Raw genomic sequence first — 10019 nt, forward strand, 5'->3', positions numbered from 1 at the left:
CTATTATTTATCATTTTATGATTTTGAACGTTCATATGATTGTTAGCATGAACATGAGTGGCTTGTTTCGACTAATAATGCCCATCTATTTTTGTGTGGACTTTCATCAACAATAGGTTTTGTATGAACTCCAGTCCAATCCTAATTAATTATTTTCTTGGGGTCCAACCCAGACAACGACCACTACTATTTTGTATAGGCTTACTTTTCAGAATAAGGTGACTTCTATTATAGAATTACATCAGTTATCCCTCTAAGGGACCGGTCTTTAAATATATTTTTATTTCTAACTTTGTTATAGAAATAGGATTTTTGTTCAATAAGAATACATGGAAGCGTGAAATTCTTATTTTGCGGTAAATATTAAAAGTTAATGATTAATTACTGTTAAATCATTTGAATGTTGATAATTTATGCTTAAATTTTTAGTTAAATACTACTTCAGTGATTACTTAAAAAATCTCAAAATTTTATTGTTTGTCCTTAGAAAGTCTTAAAGAAGATAACATGAGTCACCTTAATTTGGTGTATTTGACTAAATTGGTGATTGTAGATCGCTTGTGTATAGAGTGTTTGTTTTAAACTTGAAATCATTTGGAACATATTTTGGGTAGTTTGATCAAAAATAAAATTACAAATTCGAAGAGCTCTTTGTTGAACAACACAAAAAATTATGCCAATCATGTTAACTGTGATGAACAATAGATAAGCAGATACAAACAACATAAAGCCATACCAATCTGGTAGAGTTTGTTGAATAATTGAACAAGCACATACCTAAGTCAATCAGGTAAAGTTTATAACAAATAGGTCGAATACAGATAACACAAAGTTATATCAATATGATAGAGTTTTGTGAAAATTAAATAATTATAAAGCCATGTCAGGTAGAGTGTATGAATAAATAATAATATAGGTAGAGTAAATATAACATAAAATCTACTGATCCTTAGAAAATATGGACTATATTTAAAGAGCAGGCAGGACTATTCCTGTCAATCCCCCGACTTTTTGGTCCAATTTTTACTCATCCTAACAGAGAGCTCTAAAATTGCTAGGAGGATAAACTTCAATATTTTGCACAAGGCTAAAGAGATAAAATATTCTTTATTAACTTACTATGAAAATAATATAATAAAAACTTATTAACTTACCATATCTTAAGTGATATTTAATAATTAACCTACTTTATAATTGCCTTAAGATAATGGTACTATTATCATGTAATCACAAGTGGAACATAAAAATATTGCAATGCATCTCTATATAGTAAGACAAAAAATGCATAATAAAAGAATTGCCTTAATTCTCTTTAACTGGTTATCATATTTTAGCCAGTGGACACTTAAAAAAAATACTATAAAAAGGTAGTGGTTGGCTAGAACTATATCACTGAAATAAAAAAGTTCTAGAAAAGAAATGGCAATTCCTAAAAGTATTTTGCTCATCATTGGTGTTGTGGCAACTTTGTTTTCCATAGCTTTGGCTACACCAGGGACTGCCACATTTTATACGAACTATGTTCGTAAGTATTTTTTCTTTCTTTCTTTAAAATCTTAATAGTTTCAAACAAAATGGGATTTAAGTTGTATACCTTAAGTGGTATAATTTCTTTTTTACTCTGTAAGTAAATTTTAACTTAGAATATCAGGTATTATTTTTATCTGGTTATTATAATTAATGTTTATCGAGATATTTACCGGCACTATATAAAACTTGATATTTTTTACACCATCAGCTAGATTTAAACTATAAAAAAAAAAAGCTTTATCGATAAGAGAAAAAGTATGAAAAGTGACTAACGTATTACTCTTTATGAAATAATTTTTTTTTAAAAAACTCTTGGTCATACATGAGTTTATTTTACTTTAGAAACAAAATAAGAACAATTATTTTATTCAAGTGAGCAACAATGCAAATGTCTCATTCATTTATTTGCTTGATACTAGAAAATATATATTTTTTCATATAGTTGATTCTGAACTTTTTTGGAACTGAGGTGTAATTGTTATCGTTGTCGTAGCTTCGGCATGTTATGGAAACACACCCCAAGGTACCATCATAGCAGCAGCAAGTGACCCTCTCTGGAATAATGGTGCAATATGTGGCAAATTTTTCAATGTCACATGCACCGGTCCAACAAATCCAGTGCCACACCCTTGCACTGGCAAGAGTATTGTGGTAAAGATTGTTGATCATTGCCCTGGATGTGGTGGAACCCTAGATCTATCAAAAGAAGCTTTTTCAACTATTGCTAATCCTGTGGCTGGTGTTATTAAGATCGATTATGTCCAGTAAGTAATTTTTTTTTACATATACATATATCTATACTCCTTATTAAAAATACTAAATTCAATTTAACCCTTTAACTGCATGTCATATCTGCCACTGAATACATTGTTCTATGACTTTCAGGACCTCATGAGAACATCAAATATGGCGCATCGAATTCCAATCTATAGTATATTTCGCGTGTCGAAGTATACTCCATATTGAAGTTGATTTGATCAATAAATCACAACGGGATGCATGTACTTGATTAATTCTAAGAATAAAAGTTCATCGTTTTCTTTTCTCTTTATCTACGCTGGAAGATATATTGAGTATACTTTATCAAGCGCATGCCGTTTACCGTATAATTTTCTTTATTTTTTTTGCATTAACTCCTACCTTGTAAATAACACAATAAGAATCGAATTACAATGGAAGGGGACATAAAAGCCAATACCTCTATGAGAACAGAAAGAAACCTGACTAAGTTTAAGCATAGAATAAAAAATACCAGGTTCATAAGAAGATCCTAAGAGATAGTGAGAGGATCTGCTACCATATAATTATATTATAAGATCTTGATAATCTGATACAAAAGCCAATCAAGAAGAGTAACTTTTTTGTAACATATATTGATCAAATTAGATATTACTTCATGTCTATATTATCCTTCATTCAAGGTTTTGGCAAACCATGTAATTAAGAAAGATATATAATAATTTTATTCATACAAGTTTTTGCCTAAAAAGTAAATGCTTCTTTTTTTAAAAAAAATACCGGATATTTTGAAAAATCATTAGCTGGTTGATTGGCTAACGAGACTTCAATCTTATTGGTGAGGATTGATTCTCTACCTTGGAATCCCATTACTATAATAAATCAAAAAAGTAAGAGCTTTCATGGCGACAAACAAAAGGTCATCACAAAGGTCATCTCCTGCTAAGAAGCTTCAATTTAGATTGTAAGATCCACATGTGATTGCCAATTATATTGTGTTGAAATTGGCAAAAGTACCACATCGGTGGATGACAATTTTTGAATGAGAATTTCACCCTATAAAAGGAGGCCTAATGTTTAGGATTTAAATACACCTCTCATTTGCCTTTTATCTTCTTAAGGCATTTGTATCTTCTCTCTTTAGTATTATTTCACTTGTAATTTTAGAGTGGAATAAAATATTGATTGTGTCCGAGGAAGTAGGCAAAATTGGCCGAACCTCGTAAATTCTGGTGTTCTTTTATTGTTGTCTTATTGTCTTGTTTATTATTTAGTGGTTGTCATAATTTTTGGTATAGTAGTTGTGACTCATTCACACTATATACATTTGGCTTCCGCAACAATTGGTATCAGAGCCAAGGTACTGTCTAAGTATGCTCTGTGGTTGCAGCATAGTCTGATCTTCCACATCAGAAAAGATCTATCTTGGTAACTGAGTCAAGGTTCTGTCTGAGTATGCTCTGTGGTTGCAGCTTAGTCTGATCTTCCACACCAGAAAGGAAATAATCTTGATTTGTGTGTCATTAATAAATATCCTATCAAGTCTTTTCCAAATTCTCTTGCTAGGCCTTCTATTATTTCACCATGTAAACTTAGAACCAGAAAAACCAACATCAGTCACCCCACAATGGTCCATACAGTTAATAAACTCCAAGCTTCTATGAATCCTATGAGGCCTTCCCCTTTAGCTTTTCATCTGGATCGATAATGACATTGAAGTCTCCTCCAATACACCAAGGACCATCAATGCTAAGATTGTCTTGTTCAAGGCTGTCCCAAAGGTCTTTTCTATCAATTGAAGTGCATTTTGCATAAACTGCTGAAATATAAGAACTGTGGTTGTTAATATCATCTTCAAACTTTATGGTAATATGTTGCTCATCCTCAACTATCAATACAGAGTGACACTTGATGTTCCAGAAGTACCAAATTTGACCATTGCAGTTGGAGATACAATGTTGAAATCCAAAAAACTTCATGTAACCATCAAGCTTTTCATTATTCACAAAAGGCTCAAAGATGGCCAAAAATTGTGTCTTGTTTATGTTGATCGAGTGCTTAAGCCTATGCATGACTTTCTTAGATCTCACCCCTCTAATGTTCCAAAAAGTTGTACTAATCATTAGAACTAGTTGGGGATAAATCCTCTTGTTGTTTCCTTTTCTGTAAAGGATCAGTTTTGTTCATGTGCCTTTTTCCAGTTTTCCTAGTTTGGATTCTTCCTATTTCCTCGGTGGTATATGTTTGATATTTGTTGTTTATCTGGTCTTGGAGACTTTTGTTAATCTCCTGAGTACTTGATTTTGTTTCCTTGCGGCAGTTAGAAGTTGTTTGTCTAAGAAGATCACTAGTAACCTCGTCGTTGTTCTCAGTCGGATGGATAAATTTGGGAATATTTAGTTCAACAATCAAATTCACTCCCGGTTGATTAATAAGATACTATGGTAAAGTGGATGAACTAGAGCTATCACTGACCATATTAGCACCCCTAATTGCTAGCTGGTGTTCTTGATCAACCCTTGTGTTGGTGTCAATCTCCCCTGGCTTACCCTTATCATGCCTTCTATCTTCTTTAGAAATGTTTGGAGCTTCAACAATATTTGTAGTAGGATTATTATCCATAATAATTGTGTTAGGATCGGGAACCCGGGTAGTGCAGAATTTAGCCAAACAACGGTATAATGACAATAACAAAGACAATGGAAGTTGATAATAACGGCAATTAAAGAATATAAAGAAGACACAAATTTAACGTGGTTCGGTCAAGGTGACCTACGTCCACAAGCGGAGAGGAGCAATTTCACTATACCAACAAGAGTACAAAAATTAGAGTAAATACTCTAATTAATCCCAAATACCCCAAGAGAATAACCTCACAAGATCACTCCAAAGAAAGGGTTCACACAAGTGTTTCCCAACACTCACTCTCTTACAAAATACTCTATAATAAAAGAGGAGAAAGAAAGACAAGAGTGAAACGCTCTTGAATTGATGTGTTTTCAAATGAGGAGAAACTTCTCTATTTATAGCAAGAAATCCTTGGCCTAATAATGGATATTATGTCATGGCAAATGTCATGATCTATAAATTTGTTATAATGGATATTATGTCATGAAAAATGTCATGAACCACAAATTTGTTATAATGGATATTATGTCATGGCAAATGTCATGAAAATTTGGTCATATTACAAATCTCCACCTTGGCCTAATTTCGGCATATATATAGTACATTTTCTCCACCTTCTCCGCAAAAACCCTAATGGGCAAAATCATTCTTCATAAATGCCAATCAAGTTCAGGCAAAGCTTGAACTTGGACACTGGAAGAGGTTTTGTGAACATATCAGCAGGATTGTCTCTAGTGTTGATCTTCTGAATAGAGACTTTTCTTTCAGCAATGGTTTCTCGGATAAAATGATACTTTATATCAATGTGCTTCGTCCTCTCATGATACATTTGATCTTTAGTCAATGGAATGGCACTTTGACTATCACAGAAAATGGTAATACCACTTTGGTGTAAACTGAGTTCCGCAAATAGACTCTTCAACCATAAAGCTTCTTTGATCGCCTCGGTCACTGCCATATATTCTTCTTTGGTAGTAGATAAAGCTACTACATGTTGTAATGTAGCTTTCCAACTAATAGCGCAACCACTGATGCAAAATACATAGCCTGTCAGTGATCTTCTTTTGTCAGGATCACCTGCATAATCTGAGTCTACAAAACCAACCAAAGTGTTAGTATTTCTCCCAAACTCCAAATATGTGTTTGAAGTACCTCGCAAGTATCTGAGAATTTATTTCACAGCATGCCAATGTGCTTTACCAGGGCAAGTCATATACCGGCTTACCACGCTCACTGCTTGTGAATTGTCTGGACGTGTACAAACCATTACATACATAATACTGTCGACTGCACTGGAATAAGGAACTTATGTCATGTACCTCTCTTCTTCCTCTGACTGCAGGGACTAAGCAGCTGATAACTTAAAATGAGCAGCAAGAAGGGTACTAACTGGTTTAGCATTTTTCATGCCAAACCTCTCCAAGACTTTCTCCAAGTACTTCTTCTAGGTCAGAAATAGCCTGTTGGCTTTACAATCTCTTTTGATCTCCATGCCAAGGATTTTCTTAGCTGCTCCCAAATCTTTTATCTCAAATTCACTTTTCAGCTGACTTTTCAAATTGTGAATTTCTGTTAAATCCTTAGCAGCAATGAGCATGTCATCAACATATAATAATAGGTACACAAATGAACCATCATTTAACTTCTGGAAGTAAACACAACTATCATACATACTCCTCGAATAATCATGACCCAACATAAAGGAATCAAACCTTTTATACCATTGTCTTGGAGACTGCTTTAATCCGTACAAGTATTTCTTCAACAAGCAAACATGATCTTCTTTTCCTTCAATTTCAAATCCTTCGGGTTGATGCATGTATATTTGTTCCTCAAGTTCGCCATGTAAGAAAGTTGTCTTAACATCAAGTTGTTCTAATTCCAAATCATACATGGCAACAAAGGCAAGCAAGACATGAATAGAGCTATATTTAACAACAGGTGAGAAAATATCATTAAAATCAACTCCTTGTACCTGACTATAGCCCTTTGCAACTAATCGTGCCTTATACCTCGCATCTTCAACCTTTGGAATGCCATCCTTTTTTTTGAAGACCCATTTGCAACCAACAATTCTTTTTCCTGATGGCGACTTCACAAGAGACCAAGTACCATTCTTGTGGAGAGACTCAATTTCTTCATTCATTGCAATCAGCCACTTGGCTGAGTTAGCACCAGAAACTACTTCTAAATATTTTGATGGTTCTCCAATTTCTTCAATTTCCTGTGCAACTGAAAAAGCAAATACAACATAATTTTCAAACCTTAATGGTTGTTTACCTTCTCTTCTTGGTCAATGTTTGGCTATAGAATACTCTTCTTCTTCTGGTTCAACTTCAGGAGTCTCAACTTCAGGAATTTCAGCTTCTGTCTCAACTTCAGGAGTTTCAACTATATTTTGCTCCAAAGTTGATGAGCTTGGCTCATAAGGAATGCCAATCTCAATCTCCACCTGGTCATGTGTACTCTTTCCTTTATCTGTATTACAAGAACTAGAAGACTCTTTTCTAGAATGTAACATAGAGGATTCATCAAAGGTTACATCTCTGCTAATTATAAATTTTGGTGCTGTGGGATCAGAATACCATAGTCGGTATCCTTTCACCCCAGATGCATACCCAAAGAAAATGCATTTTTTAGCCATTGGCTCTAATTTTCCATCATTTACATGCATGTATGCAGGGCAACCAAATATCTTTAAATCAGAATAATTAGCAGGAGTACCTGACCACATTTCCTCTGGAGTCTTAAAGTTCAAAGGTGCAGAAGGATCTTGGTTGACTATATAACAAGTTGTAGAGATAGCTTCTTCCCAAAAGGCGTTTGTCAACCCAGCATTTGAAACCATGCAACGAGCCCTTTCCAAAAGAGTTCTATTCATCCTTTCTGACACACCATTTTGCTGAGGTGTCATTCTCACAGTACGATGTCGAGAAATTCCTTCATTCTTGCAAAATTCGTTGAATTCATCATTACAAAATTCCAAGCCATTATCTGTTATAAGCCGCTTAACCTGTTTTACTGTTTGCTTCTCAATCAAAACTTTCCATTGTTTGAAATTTAAGAAAACATCACTTTTATTTTTCAGGAAATAAACCCAAACTTTCCTTGAATAATCATCAATGAAAGTTAACATATACCTGGCACCACCTTTTGATGGGGTACGTGAAGGACCCCAAAGATCTAAATGAATATAATCCAAAGCACTTTTTGTTCTATGAATCACTGGAGATTTGAAGCTGACTCTTTTCTGCTTCCCGAACACACAATGTTCACAGAACTCCATATTTTCGGTACTTTGGCCACATAAGAGACATCTTTTGCTGAGAATGGAAAGACCTTTTTCACTCATATTCCCCAATCGCATATGCCACAATTTGGTGATGTCAGAATCTGATTTATCTGATATTGAAACTGCAGCAGCACCTGTAACAGTAGATCCCAAAAGAGTATACAATGTACCAGATCTGCGTGCTTTCATGATCACAAGAGCACCATGAGAAATTTTCAGAACTCCACCTTCACCTGTGTACTTGTACCCAAGAGATTCTAGAGTACCCAAAAAGATGAGATTTTTCTTCAAGTTAGGAACATGTCTAAAATCGGTGAGAGTTCTCACCACACCATCGTGCATTTTGATTTGGACTGTACCTTTTCCAATAATTTTGCAGACATCATTGTTGCCCATCAAGACAACTCCACCTCCAATAGATTCATATGTGGTAAATAAATCTCGACTGGGACACATATGATAAGAACAACCCGAATCTAAAATCCACTCATTGTTAGATTTGAAACTATTATTAGTTGCTAAAAAAATAGTTCCCTCAGTCTCATCAGCAGCTACACTTGCTTCGGCAGTGTCAGTATTTTTGTGCTCATTTTTCTTTTCTGTATGCTTTTCTTTATTTTTCAATTTAAAGCATTCAGAAATAATGTGACATTTCTTATGACAATATTTGCTCATGACATTTCTGTATCTGGATTTTGACCTTGATTTAGGTTTCTCACTACTTCAATCTTTCTTATTGGATCTACCTCTTATGAATAAGCCTTCCCCTTGGTTCCCACTAGTTTTCCCACTAATATCTCTATCTATTTGTTCTTTTGATTTCAAAATAGATTTGATATCTTTATAAGAGATATTATCCTTTCCATAAAGCATAGTATCTCTTATATGTTTAAACGACTGGGGTAAGGAAACGAGCAATAACACAGCTGGATCCTCATCTTTGATTTCAGCATCTATGTTACTTAAATCCATAATAAGAGAATCAAAAGTATCAAGATGAGTAAGTATAGAGGTACCTTCAGCCATACGAAAAGTGTAGAGTTTTTGCTTTAGATAAAGCATGTTTTCTACTGTTCTTTTCATATATAGGGTTTTAAGCTTTTTCCATATGCCTTTGGCTGAGCTTTCTGCTGCAATTTCACGCAAAACCTCATATGAAAGATTTAAAATAATACCTGCTTTTGCCTTTTTGTCTATGACGGTAAATTCCTCGTCCGTCATTTTATCCGACATCTTCTCCTTTCCTTACAGTGCCAAATCTAAGCCATCCTGAATTAGGATAGCTTCCATCTTTAATTGCCACATTCTGAAGTTTGCACTTCGGTCAAATTTCTCAACATAAGACTTTATTAGAGTCATTTTGGCTATTTAAACTAACCTGGTTAGATCTAGCTCTGATACCAATTTGTTAGAATCGAAAACTCGGGTAGTGCAGAATATAGCCAAACACGGTATAATGACAATAAAAAAGAATAGAAGTTGATAATAACGGCAATTAAAGAATATAAAGAAGACACAAATTTAACGTGGTTCGGTCAAGGTGACCTACGTCCACAAGCAGAGAAGAGCAATTTTACTATACCAACAAGAGTACAAAAGAGAGTATAAAAATTAGAGTAAATACTCTAATTAATCCCAAATACCCCAAGAGAATAACCTCACAAGATCACTCTAAAGAAAGGGTTCACACAAGTGTTTTCCAACACTCACTCTCTTACAAAATACTCTATAATGAAATAAAGGAGGAGAAAGAAAGACAAGAGTGAAAAACTCTTGAATTGGTGTGTTTTCAAATGAGGAGAAACTCCTCTATTTATAGCAAGAAATCCTT

At 34.3% G+C, this 10019-nt stretch overlaps 1 protein-coding gene across 1 annotated transcript; it reads left to right on the plus strand.

Moving 5' to 3' along the window:
• The first annotated feature begins 1419 nt into the window (after positions 1-1419).
• On the plus strand, positions 1420-3750 carry LOC104116008 (putative EG45-like domain containing protein 1). The gene is made up of 3 exons (XM_070180924.1): positions 1420-1525; positions 2024-2294; positions 3741-3750. Exons 1-3 carry the CDS (start codon positions 1420-1422, stop codon positions 3748-3750), a joined length of 387 nt encoding a protein of 128 aa, XP_070037025.1.
• Positions 3751-10019: the final 6269 nt, after the last annotated feature.

Source organism: Nicotiana tomentosiformis, chromosome 7 (genome assembly GCF_000390325.3).
Source record: "Nicotiana tomentosiformis chromosome 7, ASM39032v3, whole genome shotgun sequence".
NCBI classification, from domain to species: Eukaryota; Viridiplantae; Streptophyta; class Magnoliopsida; order Solanales; family Solanaceae; genus Nicotiana; species Nicotiana tomentosiformis.

Bases quoted from the DNA above. Each gene is read 5' to 3' on its own strand.
- LOC104116008 (XM_070180924.1), top strand. From the start codon at position 1,420: ATGGCAATTCCTAAAAGTATTTTGCTCATCATTGGTGTTGTGGCAACT. The intron at 1,526-2,023 runs GTAAGTATTTTT...TCGTTGTCGTAG, and splicing joins ATTTTATACGAACTATGTTC to CTTCGGCATGTTATGGAAAC.